Here is a 15,968-nt window from a genome sequence, read left to right as displayed (position 1 = left end):
TTGATGAGGTTTAATTATAAAAATAAGTTATTTGCATTTTGGCAGAGTGCTGCCTGGCCAATTCTTAAATTTAATGAAGACAGGGCAAATAATCATATTTTCAGGAAACTGTGACAATTATTAACTGATAGTTATTAAGCATTGTATATTTTTTTTTTTTTTTTTTTTTTTTTAATGTCAACTTGTCACAAGGTATGGTCATCTGGGAAGAAAGAATCATAATAAAAAAAAAAAATGCTTCCATAGGATTGGGCGGTAGGCAAGTCTGTAGGGTATTTTCTTGATTGATGATTGATATGAGAGGGCCCATTGTGGCTAGTGCTACCCTGGGCAGGTGGTTCTAAAATCACTGAACAAGCCCGGAAGATGGAGCCAGTGAGCAGCACTCTTCCATTGCTTCTCCTTTCAGGTTTCTGCTCTGACTTCTCTCAGTGATGGAGTGTGACCTCAGAGTTGTAAGCTAAACACCTTCCTTCCCAAGTTCCTTTAAATGTGGTGTTTTATCACAGCAATAGAAACCTTAAGACAACATTCAGACTCAAAAAGTTCTGATGGATCCTAGTAGATGAGTGGGAATGCCCTAATGTTAAGCACTAATATTACCCAATGAGACACTTTTACTGAGTAAGCCATGCTGACTAGAGCTCATGATTGCATCAAGCATAGGGTGAGCAAGATGCTTAAGGAGCATAATTTCATCTCTCATAGGAGCCCAAACACATCAGAAAGGTTAAGAATTTATTAAGGGCTTACAAACAATTTTGAATAATATTTCAGTGTGAGATTGCATGAATGAAATGGTATGAGTAAGAAGTGACACCCATGGGCTTCCCTGTTTGAACATTCAGTCCCCGTATGGTGGTGCTCTTTGGGTGGTTATGGAACCTTTATGCGATTGAACCTTGCTGGAGAAAGTACATCACTGTGGTATGCTTTGGGTTTACAGCCTCATCCCACTTCCTGCTCCCTTTCTCTTTCTCTTCCTTTTTCTGTAGGCATGTCATACAATATTACCAGCTAAAGTAGACTCAACCCTCTGGATCCTAAGCCAAAACCCCAACCATTTCTTCAAATTGATTTTGTTCTTGACATTGATCACAACATTAGAGCAGTAATTAATACAACCCCAAAATATCCATTGAAACCAACCATCACAAGGCAATGGGAACAATATTGGAAGCAACCAAGAGATTGTAACTACTGTTCTCTACACATACCATTGACAGGGAGTGGGCAGGTGGCTACTTGCTAAATCCACACCTATAAATGAGTAGAAGTTTTATTCAAATAGATATTTTTATTTTTTAATTTATTATTCATTCTATTTGTTTACATTTCAAATATTACCCCCTTCCTAGTCTCCCCTCCACGAACCCCCTACCTCATCCCCCTCCCCTTTGTCTCTAAGAGGGTGCTCTCCTACCCACATACCCACACCCGAGTTACCTCTCTAGCATCCCCCTTCTTTAGGGCATCAAGCCTCGACAGGACCAAGCACCTCCCTTCCCACTGATGGCAGAAAAGATAGTCCTCTGGTACATATATAGCTAGAGCCATGGACCCGCCCATGTATACTCTTTGGTTGATGGTTTAGTCCCTGGGAGCTCTGAGGGGTCCTGTTAATTGATACTGTTGTTCTTCCTGGAGTTGCAATCCCCTTCAGGTCCTTCTGCCCTTCCCCTAACTCTTCCATTGGTGTCCCAGGGCTCAGTCCAATTCTGAGCTGTCAGTATCTGCATCTGTCTTAGTCAGATGCTGGCAGAGACTCTCAGAGGATGGCCATACCAGACTCTTGTCTGCAAGCACAACTTGGCATCAGCAATAATGTCAGTGTTTGCTGTCTACAGATGAGATGGAACCCATGGTAGAGTGGTCTCTGGTTGGTTTTTCCTTTAGTCTCTGCTTCATTTTTGTCTCTGCCTTTCCTTTAGACAGGGACAATTCTGGATTAAAAAGTATGAGATGGGAGGGTGGCCCCATCCCTCCACTGAGGGTTGTGCCTATCCACTGGAGGTGGTCTCTTCAAGTTCTATCTCCCTGCTGTTGGATATTTTGGTTTATGTAATCCCCTTTGGGTCATGGAAGCCTCTTTCATCCCTGGAGGATGGGACGTTTTCTAGTGGTTCCCCAAGTTCACCATCCTCCCCTTATGCCCCCCCTACCCATCCCCAACCACCACCACCCCACCCCCCCACCCCCACCCCCCTACTTATTTCTATTTGTTCTCCTGGCTCTCTGGACTTCTATCTCTTCCCATACCTGGTCCTGCTCCCCTCCCCCACTTTCCTCTCCCCTCCCCTTCTCCCATCCATAGTTGAGTATTTTTCACCCTCCTGTAGCATTCACAAGAACAACAGTTTCCATCTTTAAAAACAGAACAAACACCATGAGTGTCAGCATATCTTAAGGCAGGGAAGTAGTGGGGGCTTTCTAAGCTAGACCCCCCCCACATACTTGTCAAGAATCACTGAAGAAAGGTTGAGTGATCCATAGTTGAGTACTCCATTTGTAGTAGTACTCCATTTCAAAATGTGTGTAAATGTACCACATTTTCTGTATCCATTCCTCTGTTGAGGGACATCTGGGTTCTTTCCAGCTGCTGGCTATTATAAATAAGGCTGCTATGAACATAGTGGAGCATGTGTCCTTGTTATATGTTATATGAGCATCTTTTGGGTATATGCCCAGGAGTACTGAGTCTTCAGGTAGAACTATTTCCAGTTTTCTGAGGAAACACTAGATTGATTTCCAGAGTGGCTGTATCAGTTTGCAATCCCACCAGCAATGAAGGAGTGTTCCTCTTTCTCCACATCTTCACCAGAATCAGCTAAGTTTTTGATCCTAGCCATTCTGATTGGTATAAGGTAGAATCTCAGGGTTAGTTTTGATTGGCATTTTCCTGATGACTAAGGAGATTGAGTATTGAATGTCCTAATTTCTTTAAGTACTTCTCAGTAGCATAATTTTTACCAATTTCATAATGGAGAAGTAGAAAATGGTTGGCCATCTTACTCCAGTTTCTTTTCTCTCTAAATCAGAAGTGCACAAAAGTACGAATGATAGTTAACTCTTAAAAGAAAATGAGTTTTCTTGACAATGTCCTAGTGAGTTTAGTTACACAATAACAGATGTTTACTAGACTGAATGAAGGAAGAGGAAATCATGACATCCAGGCAGAGGAACTAAGTAAAAAAAGGCCTGTCAGGGAGAGATTTCACCTGACTTGTTCTCAGGGTAAGACAGTCTGGATGGTCTGAGCACATCTAGGAATAGTGTGGTTGGTGCCTGTAGGATTCCATCAGTGCTCTGACATGCATGCAGATCACTGGGTAATCTCCTGAAATTCCTGCCTGGAAGGGAAGGAGTCTGCTTTTGTAAGAAGATGGGATGTAATACGGGTACTGTGGTCTTCATTCTGCACTTTGAGTAGCAGTTGTAAACTTTAATATGAGTAGTGTGCATTTATTTTGTGAGTTATGAGTTACCACTATTTATTCTTTATTGAGTTTTTTTTTATTCTTTATTGAGTTTTCCTGTATGTTAATTAATGTCAGTTATGTCTACTGATGATGAAATAATATTTTAAATTTCATTACCAGATACCAAATTGTTAAAAGCTCTTCCCTTTCATTAAATTAGCATGAGTCAGAAGATGCATTACATTAATGAGAAGATTAAAATTTGAATAAATTGTTTTACATCTGGGTTAAAATGTACAATTCAATACCTGTATAACTTTAAAATTAAATTAATCCATTTATGTTTGTTTTTTCATGCCTTAAAGTTAATTTTGTTACTTTATAGAACTCTTGTGAAGATTAGAATTAACTGTAAAGTACCTTGTGAGAACAAATTAAAGATGACTTCAATTTTTTAAACTCTTGAAATCCCTTAAAAGGTGTGATTTTTAATGTAAAATATTGAATATCCTAATTCTGAGTTACTGAGAGATATGTAGTATTATTTTCCCCTTTGCTTCTTCAGACCTTTCTTCAGTGATTCTTGACAAGTATGGGGGGGGGGGGTCTAGCTTAGAAAGCTCCCACTACTTCCCTGCCTTAAGATATGCTGACACTCATGGTGTCTGTTCTGTTTTTAAAGATGGAAGCTGTTGTTCTTGTGAATGCTACAGGAAGGTGAAAAAGCAGGTGTTTGAACTGTAGTTGACCTGTTTTTTAAGTTTTTTGTCTGTGTTACTGTTTCTTGCTTACCAAAACTTCATAAGATATTTTCTGCTTTTATTTTGCATTGGGCCAGAAACATCCTTCTCTTGTATGTGTGTGTGTGTGTGTGTGTGTGTGTGTATGTATATGCATATTTAACAAAAAAAAAAAAAACAGTGTGATTTCATAGTAGTTTCCTTAATACAGTCGTACCCACCATCTTACCCAACAAATAGCCCATTCTCTTGAGGAGTTACCTTTTAAGCCTAGAAGTAGGCAGAGCAGTTTATGATTTGCCTGAGGGAGAATGGGACACAGGAAAGAGACCCACAACCTGGTTTTACAGTATTTGGCCAAGAATTATAGGTGTCCAGACCCAGACGTAAGACACTGGGTGTCATCCTTTCCTTTTGGGCCCCACTTACTCCTAGCTGTTTAGGGACAGACTCAGTTAGAGATGGCCAAGTAATATCTTCTAAAGTCAAGCCAGGGACCCAGAATGTTGGGTAGGACTGTATTAAGGAAAGTACTATGAAGTCACAGCTGTTTAAAAAAATTAATATACTTTAATTATTAAAAAAGAAAAAAATATATTTTGCATACCAAAATGATCCAGGCCTCAAGCCTTTATACAGCTCAGTAAGCTTCAATAGAGGTACAGTCACCAACCTTTTCCACCATTGGATATATTTTTATGCACTCAGTGACCACCAGCAGTGAGAAATCAGTGATAGAATAGAACTAGAAAAACAATTAGCTTTATACCCTCTTAATAGTTTTTATTTTGTTGTTGTTAGTTTTGGTTCGCGATTGTACTGTGCTTTTTTAAATATATACTTGGGTTTATAATGAGTAATTCAAGAATACCATAAAACCTTTATTTAATTCAAATAGCATTGAAATGGAAATAAAACTTAGTGTTTAAAAAAATCCTCAAGTGATTAAAAATACACTAAATTTGGTGTTTTCAAGAAACATTGTATTATGAGCTCTCCCCTACTTCTGTCTTATCTTTATTTCTTAATTTTGTAGATCGACTTCAGCTTCCAAGGAACATGATTGAAAACAGCATGTTTGAAGAAGAACCAGATGTGGTAGATTTAGCCAAAGAACCTTGTTTACATCCTCTGGAACCTGATGAAGTTGAATATGAGCCCCGAGGTTCGAGGCTTCTGGTGCGCGGTCTTGGTGAGCATGAGATGGATGAGGATGAAGAGGATTATGAGTCATCTGCAAAGCTGCTCGGCATGTCCTTCATGAACAGAAGCTCGGGCCTTCGGAACAGTGCAGCAGGCTACAGGCAGAGTCCAGATGGGACTTGTTCAGTACCCTCTGCCAGGACCTTAGTGATCTGTGTTTTTGTCATTGTGGTTGCGGTCTCTGTAATCATGGTGATTTATCTACTGCCTAGATGTACCTTTACCAAAGAAGGCTGCCACAAAACAAACCAGTCAGCAGAACTCATCCAGCCAGTTGCTACAAACGGGAAAGTGTTCCCATGGGCTCAAATTAGGCTTCCCACTGCCATTATTCCTCTATGCTATGAACTTAGCCTACATCCAAACCTAACCTCAATGACATTCAGGGGTTCTGTGACAATTACACTTCAGGCTCTTCAAGACACACGGGATATCATTCTCCATAGCACAGGACATAATATTTCAAGAGTGACATTTATGTCAGCAGTTTCAAGTCAAGAAAAACAAGTTGAAATTCTGGAATATCCATATCATGAACAAATCGCCGTTGTTGCCCCTGAACCTCTCCTAACAGGACACAATTATACCCTGAAGATAGAGTATTCAGCAAATATATCTAACTCTTATTATGGGTTTTATGGCATCACCTACACAGATAAAAGTAATGAGAAAAAGTATGTAAAACTCTGAAATGGTTCTTGTTCTGTGCTCTGCTGCATGTAACTTTTGCAATGCAAATAGGACCCTTTGTCTACACCATAGATATTTTAAATTCAGAAGTTTCAAATTTACGAAGTTATATGTAAAGTAGAATGGTAATATGGGAGAATATACTTCTTTTGAGCTTTTCATGCTTTATAAGGTGAATATTGCCATCCTTCCATGAAGCTGTAAGGAGTGAGGGGAATGGGCTAATCTACTTGCAGGCAGGATTTAAGGAGGTACTTAGTGAGTTGGAGAAAGAGAGAATGAAATATGCCTATGTATATCCTTCTTAATGTCCTTAATCTTTACTGGTTAGCTTTTTAAAATGTCAGTTTGAGTATGGAATCTCTAAAATTGCAAGCAGAACTCTAAGAGAAGCCCCAGAGTTATCTCGTCTAATCTGATTATTTCCCCGAAATCTTTGGACCTAGTGCTACCTAGTTAGAAAAATTAATACTGTGTAGTAGAATTCAGTGATTTTTAGTGTAGATGTGTAAATTCTAGGCATGAGCTGGGTTGAGTTATGTTAGAAAAATGTGGGCCCTTGAAACTAAGAAATAGAGAAATTAAAATAGTATCTTAAACTGAGAGTTTAAAATGAACAGAATGTAAGTTCATTTATTTGCCTCTTAAAGTGAAGTACCCACATGATTGTCTATCTTGAGAGTACATACAAGTTTAGATCATTCTTACCTTCAGGATGTCTGAAAATTATTAATCCTAAGCAATGTTGTATGTTTTTTCAATTTTGCTGGAAACTTTTATATTGGCCCCACTATAATTAAATATTTAAATTGATAGAGTAATTAGGGGGATGCATTTTTTCTTGCTTGAAAGGCAGCTATTCTTACCACATACCACCAATGCTCTTGTTGCCTGGAAAATCACAATGTCTGTAAATGCTTTGAAGAGACACTGCTTGTGGTCAGGAAACTTTACCTCCTTTCCACACTGCTGCCAACATAATCTATGCCTATTTTTATCTTTGCACTTGTTTCCGCTAGAGGTGCTCATGGTCACCTTCGATGTACAAACATTTTACAGTTCTTTTTTTGTTGTTGTTGTTGGTTTTTTTGTTTGTTTTTTGTTTTTCAAGACAGGGTTTCTCTGTATAGCCCTGGCTGTCCTGGAACTCACTTTGTAGACCAGGCTGGCCTCGAACTCAGAAATCCACCTGCCTCTGCCTCCCGAGTGCTGGGATTAAAGTCGTGAGCCACCACGCCCGGCCATTTTACAGTTCTTATTCCCAACATTTTGACGATCTTCCTTATCTGGCCTTTGTTTTCTCTCACAGCCCCTATTCTCCTGTCATGTTGAACACTCTATTCCTACAACTAAGCATAACAGCAGTCAGTATTCATTGGGAACTGAAATACTAGAAACTGCTTAGAACATCTTATGTTTCTTTAATCTTCTACCCTGTCAAATTCACGAAGAAATACTAATATATTCATAATAGCCAAGGATGAAAGTGCTTATAAATTACTATTATAAAATAATAATAGTCTGCCAGGACTGTCAGGGAGCAGAGAGGGAACTCAGACCTTTCCATTGTATTGAACCACTTCCCCAGTTCATACTTCGTTTCTTTTGCACACTGTTTTTGCCAGTGCTTAAGATTCTCTTACTCACCTCCCAGCTAATTCCTGTCCTGACTTGAGGATATACGTGCTTAGCAAGTGTTTCTGAAAGCAAACATAGTCACAAGGAAAGAATAGGTATCAAATTTCACAATAGAGAAGATATTGTAATTGTCTTCAAACTGTAGACTTCTCATAGACTTGTGTGAGATAGTTGTTATATTGCTTGAACAATGACATAGAATCTTAGGATCTATAGTCAGGCATGAGGAATGCAGTTGCAGTCCCAGCACTTGGGAGGTAGAGGCAGGAAGATCAAGGAGGTCAAGGGGCATGTGTGTGTGTGTGTGTGTGTGTCTGTCTGTCTGTCTGTCTGTCTGTAACATGGTGAGTATGAGGCCAATTTGAGCTATTTAAGATTCAGTCTCAAACAAAGAGAAGAACATTATGATATAATTTTTGTCTGTAAATAGGCCTCTCTAATGTGAGTAGTAGGGATATAATTAGACTTTATCCTATTCTGTTTACCAGGTGAAAATGTTGGCAGTGGATGAATAAAAGGAATGAACTTTAGAAATAGCATGGTTATCAGATGAAGTTCACTCTGCTTTTACTGGGCCTATGCTTATCAGGAAAGACATAATGACTTTACGTGTGGAGAGAGTTGTAGTTACCTAGTACTAGTAGTAAGCATCAATGTAGAACCACCTAGGTAGTATACCTAGGTGGTTTTGTTAGTTTTATTGTAAAGTTTTCCTGAATTCTGACAAAACCCTAAGCTTGGTTCAGGGAAACCTGTGTCAACCATAATATGTAACATATAAAACGGAGATGTAGGTTACAGACTTGACAGAGTCATGGAGTTAATAAATGTAGACCCCAAATTCAAAGCTCTCTTTTCTGCTTATCTTCTAAAAGTGTAGTCTAGCACAGAGGGTGCTGTGTCCACAGTGCCTGTGAATAGCATAGAAGCTGGCATAAGAGAGGACTCTCACTTGCCCCGTTACTCTGCTTATGTAGTCTTCGAGTGGAAATCACTTTCTCCTGAGTGAAAATCTACCATTAGCCCCTGCTTCTTTTTGTGATTTTCACATGCAGGACCATTTCTGTTCATCTCTAAAAAGGAAAAAGGAAAGCAGAATGCTATTAAAGAACAACTGGTTTTTCTATTTTCATGAAAATGCATATTGTAGATTTGAGATTCAGTGTTGCGAACCCAGCTGTTTAGTAGTTGCTAATGACAATCCTATGGACTTCTATCAGAAACTCAAGCCTCTACGTTGGTGAATCCCACTGCACTTAGCAGCTGCTCCAGCTTGTAGACGCGTATTGCCTTCTTTCCTTATGCTGCCGTCTTTCTCAAGTGTACTCTTCAATTCTGTGCTTTATCAAGTGTACTTGATATTCAAGGACCCATTCAGGCTGGGTACTAGTTTCTTTATAGTGTCTTCACCTGCAGAAGAATTTGTTTCACACCATTTGATCCCACTAATGTGCTTCCACTGTTAGAAATACAATTTGAAGCCTGCAAGAAGATTCTGCCCCCTCTAGGCCTCTGCTCTCCCCGCCCCCCTCAACCCCCTTAGTTAATAGTAGGTCTTTTAGAGGCTGGAATTGTAATGTATTTTTTTCTTCATAGCCCTAGTCCTTGGTGGGATGCCCTGTCTAGTAGGCACTCTAACTATTGGACCAAATTTGCATTTATTTTTAGGTACTTTGCAGCAACTCAATTTGAACCTCTGGCAGCAAGATCTGCTTTTCCTTGTTTTGATGAACCAGCATTTAAGGCCACATTTATCATCAAGATCACAAGGAATGAGCACCATACTGCGTTATCAAATATGCCTAAGGTACTGGGGCGTGAAGGTGCAGTGTTTGGGTAGATCTCTTATCTCAGATCAGTTGGATTCCTCTTCACTATTGGTAGGGATATTTAGAAACATACATGTATATATTCTTTCTGAAATAGTTAAATACAAATGGAAAGAAAAGTACTTTGTCAGTCTGAGGAACGCTTGAGAAAGGAAAAGACCCTGCAGGGCTTAGAATGCATGCCTAAGGAGTGTGAAGTGTCTTCCTGCTCTACAGTAGCACAAGTACTAACACTATGAACTAGTATAAGCTGAGTAAATTACTTGAGCCATAATGAATTTGCTCTTGTAAGCATTATTGAGACTATGGAATTGTGGTCATTCTTAGTGTTTTGGCTAATGAAACTTTGGATTGTTGTCATGTGGAAATGGACAAGAACAGGAGCCTTTTTCTTGTTAGTTGCATGGGAGGTAGAAGGGGTAACACCAAGTAGAGGAGTTTTATGCTCAACAGAACTTTGTTCTTTTTGTGTCTGCCTGAATGGCCTGTGCAGCCAGTGTGGTACTTCCTAGAACCTCTATGGCTAGAGGTGAGAAATAGCCACAGGTAGCAGGCAATACCATCTACCATCTACCCCCATAGACATCAGACAGCATGAGCTTTCATTGTCATAGTCAACTCATCACCTTAATCTGTCTCTTAAAGAGGTGGGCTCCTACTTCACAGTAACCCAAAGCAAAACCTGATTCATGGTTGGGAAATTTTGAGAGTTCCTGGCATTTCTTCACCTTTAGTCTGTGACAGAGTTCTCTAGTGACTTAATGCTTTTGATTCCACTAACTTTTCCTGGGGGGTACTCCATGGAGCACTAGATCATGTCAGGGAATGTTTTAGCTACAGTTCCCTCTTGAAGTCAATGATCCTCAGGTTATGGAGGTAGGGAATGGGGAAGGATTTGAATTTTGCTACAATTGGAAGACAGAACAATTGCTACAGGTAACAAATATATTGAGAGTTGTGCTGAGGTTCTCATTATACTCTGTATCTTCTTGATCAAGAGAAGAAACTGAAACCATTATCTAGAAATTTGTGTGGAAAAATTAAAATATCTATTTATTACTTCATGAATTTTTAGTTTCTTAGTGTATTTGTCATTGATTCCTTTAATTACAGAACTGTCATCATTTTTTCTTTTCTTGGCTATAGAAGTCATCGGTCCCTGCAGAAGAAGGACTTATTCAAGATGAGTTTTCTGAAAGTGTGAAAATGAGCACATACCTGGTTGCTTTCATTGTAGGGGAGATGAGGAACCTGAGTCAGGATGTAAATGGAACTCTGGTATGTCCATCCGTGCTCTGATTGTCTGAAAGCTGGTGTATAGTAGGGTGCTGGTGGCTCTTGGTCGTTGCCTTATGAATACAAGCTTTTAGATCAGATTCTAACATGCTATACCAGAAATACCACTCTCACTTAACTCATGCGTACTACTCTTCATTTGCTATCTGAAAGGTAGTAGTTTTCAGGCTTCCTATTTTGTGAGAATTATAGTAAGATAACATACTGACATTTCTAGAACTGTACTGTAGAATATGATGATCAGTAGCCTGAAGGAAGCCAGGACAGGAACTCAAACAGAGCAGGAAACAGGAGCTGATGCAGAGGCCATGGAGGAGTGCTACTTACTGGTTTGCTTCTATGACTTTGCTCAACATGCTTTCTTATAGAACCTAAGACCACCAGCTCAGGAATAGCACCACTCACCATGGGCTGGGCCCTCCTCTATTAATCACTAATTAAGAAAATGCCTTACAGCTGAATCTTATGGTAGCATTTTCTCAATAGTGGTTTCCTTCTTTCTGTTAACTCTTCATTGTGTCAAATTGACATAAAACTAGCCAGGACATATCCCAAGTGTCTCTCAAGCATCCTGGTACACTTTCCACATTTGTGATTTCATTTCCTATTGGTGCATCTAATCAGTCATTAGGAAGAAACTCAACACTTTCTTTATGCAAGGCACTATGCTTTTGGTAATGTGTTCAGTTTTGGAAGGCCAGTGTGTCCTTTAGATCCTACAGGCTCTATTACTGCTTTTCAGTGCAGGTGATAAGGTTTGGGCCTGCTTTTGTTGGCTCGTATTTGTTTTTATTACTTAAAGGCACAAACAGGTTAAACCTACCAAATCCTCTGTTCTTCAGTCATATTTGCCATGAGTAACCAGGGACCCTCATAACTGTAGTTATAAAGTCTCTTAAAGGGTTCTTGGACTAGATGGCAAGAAAGCCTTTAGACTATAACTGCCACGGCCTAGTTGCCAGGGGGCTTTCATTTGACTGTTACTAGGATATTATTTGTTTGTTGTTCTTTTCCTCCTTTCTTTATTTTTTAAATTGTTTCAACCTATAGCCTTAAACCTGCTAACCACCTCCTGTACCACAGAGCTGCACCCCAAATCCCCATACAGTAGTAATTGATGTTCTCTTACCCAACCCAAAATATTGTTTAAGGCATTTCTCCCCTGGTATGCATGGTAGTGAAGACATTTAACCCCACCTACTTAGGATGCCGAGGCAGGAGGATCACAGATTCAAGACATTCCTGAGCTACAAAATGGGTTCAAGACTGAGCCTGGAGAACTTAATGAGACCCTGTGGCCAACTAAAAAGTAAAAAGAGGCTCTGTGGTAGAGTGCTGGCCTCATATGTGTGGGGCTATAGTTTAAATCTCTGAGACCTCAAAATAGCAAAAGACTTTTTTGCTGAGACACATTGTTCTCTTTGTTTATTTTCCACTGTTTTATTATTTTTTAGAATAAGGTTGGTATAAATATAATGAGCAGGTGATAACTATGTATTAAGAAGTTAAAAGCACATGTTCTTTAAGGAAAAGAAAAAAATTAGAAAGGAAAACTTTCAAAACCCTTTCTCCTAATTGTATGCCAGAATTGAGAATAATTGTGTCACTTGGTCAAATTTCAGTTTCTTTTATAATCATATCATATTACTTAAACTGTGCACTTATCTTCCAAATAGAGAAAGGATAGGTATTTAATCTCTGTAATTCTATGATTTCCTTCTGAGTGTGTAGTCTGAAGTGAATGAGCAAGGTGAGACCTGAATCATAGTGAGAGTGTCTCATGATGTGACTGTTCTTTATTACATGATCCATCAAAGCAAGCCAACAAGTGAAGTTAATATATACTTATGAGTATATATTTAGTGCCTACTGGATGACAGGCACAATAACAGGCACCAAAAAGGATTAACACCTTAGTTTTGTGCTGCATATAACCCATCTTCACAATTCATAAATAAGAGCACTTGTGAGTTATAAGAGTGTAAGAATGTATCATTACATTAGGGTCAGTGCTTATAGTTTGCTCTGAGGTGTGCTACAGTAGTTTATTTGAGATATTGGAGAAAGCTTTAAAAAATTAAAACACTAAGTAATTCTTTTGCGTAAGTATGGGTATAATTGACTTGTTTGCTGGTCCTAACAGTGCTCAGCTGAGTGGCATGTCATTTTAATCTTACCTGCCTTGACACCATGGATTATGTTTCTCTTCAGGTTTCTGTGTATGCTGTACCAGAAAAAATTGGTCAAGTTCACCATGCCTTGGACACAACTATAAAGCTCCTTGAGTTTTATCAAAATTACTTTGAAATTCAGTACCCACTTAAGAAATTGGGTAAGAATTAGATAGTTCCTTTGATTTTCATTGTAATTTATAACAAAGATTTGCTTCATAAACAATTTTTTTTAAAAAGGCCTTTGCCAAATATTTTTAAAAGAAAACCACGAAATTTTTAATGCTGTAAAAATTTTATTTGTATATGGTTATTTACAATCTATACATCTGAACTTAGACTTAAAATTACTTAGATAACTTAAGTTTATGGGGTTGTAGAAATTTGCTTAAGGCTCCATATGGAGTTTGATAAATTGTAACTTCCAAGAAATTTCCGATTCAGATGGGAGGAGAAGATATAAGTTTTGTTTGGAGTGACACTGGTTCTGAAGAACAAAGTGGGGCTCTGACTGGGCTTGGTTGTGTTCACTCTAATCTGATTCATTGTGAAGGAAATGGGCTGTCTTTGTCCTTGTTAGGGGACAGTGGAATTGCTGATCAGGTCTTCCTCAGCTGATATTCATTCAGATACAGAGCATTTAGATATTCAGGTTAGAGCATTTAGGGACAGGAAGATTCAGCATGTTAAGGATCATGAAAGACCTTTTACTGGGCAGACTTAGGGACTTGACTTAGGGAGTTCTTTAGATGAGAAGTTGATCTCTTCTGTCTTGACATGTCCAGATTTGGTGGCCATTCCTGACTTTGAAGCAGGAGCAATGGAAAACTGGGGCCTGCTTACATTCCGAGAAGAGACTCTTCTGTATGACAATGCAACTTCTTCAGTAGCAGACAGAAAACTGGTCACTAAAATCATTGCTCACGAACTGGCACATCAGGTATCACCAACAAGCACCGTTATATCTCACTCCCTAGAGGTTTAGTAAATATCTGTATGTTACTAAGCATATTACTATTTTGTGGTTTTTAATATTGCTATTATATAAAATGACAAAGGGAAGAATTTCACCTTTAAGTCATTTCATGTCCATTGTCTCATCTCATAAATGCCCTATGGTGGGCGATAATCCCATTTTACAGGTAGACAAATTTACAAAATGATTTGTTCAAACTCACACAGCTGTGATACCATTAAGCCTGGAAGAATAACTGTATATTCAGATTATCTTTTTTAGTATCCCAGTGCTGGGACCAAGCCCAGGACTTTGTCTTTGCTAGACAGTGCTATATCATTGAGCTAAATTCTCCAACCTTGGAAAATCAGGTTTTTTTTTTTTCTAAATAATACTTATCTGTGCCATGTCTAACAATTACTGGCTTCTCAGTGAAACCTGGTAAGATAGAGTGTTTTCCCTCAGTTACACCTGTCTCCCTTATTAAGCAGAACCTTCTTACTGTGTAGCTAAATTTCTCCTCTCTCAACTCAACTCTTGAGTACCATTTCATAGGTGTGGGCTATCATATCCAGCTTTCTACTAACGATTCTTGAATCACAGTTGTCAGGACCAATTTTCTTTTTCTTTTTTCCTGCTACAACTTGGTTTTCTATTAATGTGGAAGAAGGAGCTTTCCCTAGTGTAGAATGAAGGAATTCTTTGTATAAGGTGAAAAAAGGAAGAAAAAATGTTTGTGAACATTCCCATTTCCAACACATTATCTCTGTTGAGCCCTTGATATGAGATGCTTTTCAGTGGGTTTGGAAGCTGTGAAGACGCTGTATGTGAAGAAAGACTAGAAAATGCTGTGGCCAGTTAACTTTGACTCAGACATCATCTATAGATGGCTGAGACCCTTGGAAGAACTTCTTGGCAAGCTGATATATCAAGCATATACTTACTGCTATACATGAGCTGAAAGAAAAGTGGTCTTTTGTGAGATTTCTTCTAACTCTGTAGAATATGTTATTTATTTTATCTTCTGTTTGGGGCTTATAACTTATCTTCCTTAAACAGTTTTTTTAAGATACTACCTTTGAAAAATAAATGATTGCAACTCTCAAATGTAATTTTTTGTTTTATTAATAACATTATTTTTTGCTACTGTTGTGAAATAAGCCCCATACCACGTTGACAAATTTGCATACCCCATGACCACTTTTTTTTGCAAACGTGGGTGCTTGCATGCGTGCATGTATGTATGTCTGTGTGTGTGTGTGTGTTTCTGTCTGTGACAGTGCATCGGGAGTCCTCTTCCAGCACTCTCCACCTGTCCTGAGGCAGGATCTCTTTCTGAACCTAGAATTCATATTTTAGAGAGGTTGGGAGCCAACAGACCCCAGTGATTTACCTGTTTATATGTCTGTAAAACTGGGATTGCAGACAGTTTTTAGAGAATTACATGGTGGCTTCTTACATGGGTGCTGAGGTCCAAAATTAGGTACTCAGGATTGCAGGGTAAGTGCTAATGGCTGAGCCATCTCTTCATACCCAAAAGCATTTTGAACATATGTTATTTAGGAAGGTCTCTTACCTTTTTCCTTCTTCTTACTACTATATATAAGAAACCGTTGAAAGATTTCTCTGACTTCTTTTGTGGTGTGTGTGTGTGTGTGCCTATGGTGTGTGTGGGGGTGTGCACGTGCATGCATACATACATGCCAGGTTTCTATAGGAATGTTACTTAAATTTTAGTCAGAATCATGTGTTTTGAAACTCAGGTAATGGAAGAAAAGCATGAAATCCAGGCCGACCCTCTGACAATATGAAAGTCTTTACTTGTCATAGATGATTATATATATAATATGGAAAGTAATCTTACAGAGTTGATATTAGATCAGATAATTTCATTATCTAAGGAATTTCACTTTAATGAAGAAGCTTAAAATTTTCATTACTGCCAGGCGGTGGTGGCACACGCCTTTAATCCCAGCACTTGCGGGGCAGAGACAGGTGGATTTCTGAGTTCGAAGCCAGCCTGGTCT

General features: G+C 38.8%; 1 protein-coding gene across 1 annotated transcript in view; it reads left to right on the top strand.

The window, feature by feature from the left end:
• Lnpep (leucyl and cystinyl aminopeptidase) overlaps positions 1 to 15,968 on the top strand; it is an 88,060-nt gene that overhangs the window by 38,898 nt on the left and 33,194 nt on the right. The window contains exons 2-6 of the mRNA XM_021186305.2: positions 5,196 to 6,036; positions 9,359 to 9,497; positions 10,666 to 10,797; positions 13,027 to 13,147; positions 13,772 to 13,926. Of these exons, the coding sequence (XP_021041964.1) occupies positions 5,196 to 6,036; positions 9,359 to 9,497; positions 10,666 to 10,797; positions 13,027 to 13,147; positions 13,772 to 13,926 (1,388 nt within the window). The remainder of the gene's footprint in view (positions 1 to 5,195; positions 6,037 to 9,358; positions 9,498 to 10,665; positions 10,798 to 13,026; positions 13,148 to 13,771; positions 13,927 to 15,968) is intronic.

The sequence above is a fragment of the Mus caroli genome, chromosome 17, assembly GCF_900094665.2.
Source record: "Mus caroli chromosome 17, CAROLI_EIJ_v1.1, whole genome shotgun sequence".
NCBI lineage: Eukaryota > Metazoa > Chordata > Mammalia > Rodentia > Muridae > Mus > Mus caroli.
The sequence above is the reverse complement of the archived record's forward strand: the minus strand, read 5'-3'. Positions and strand labels throughout refer to the sequence as shown.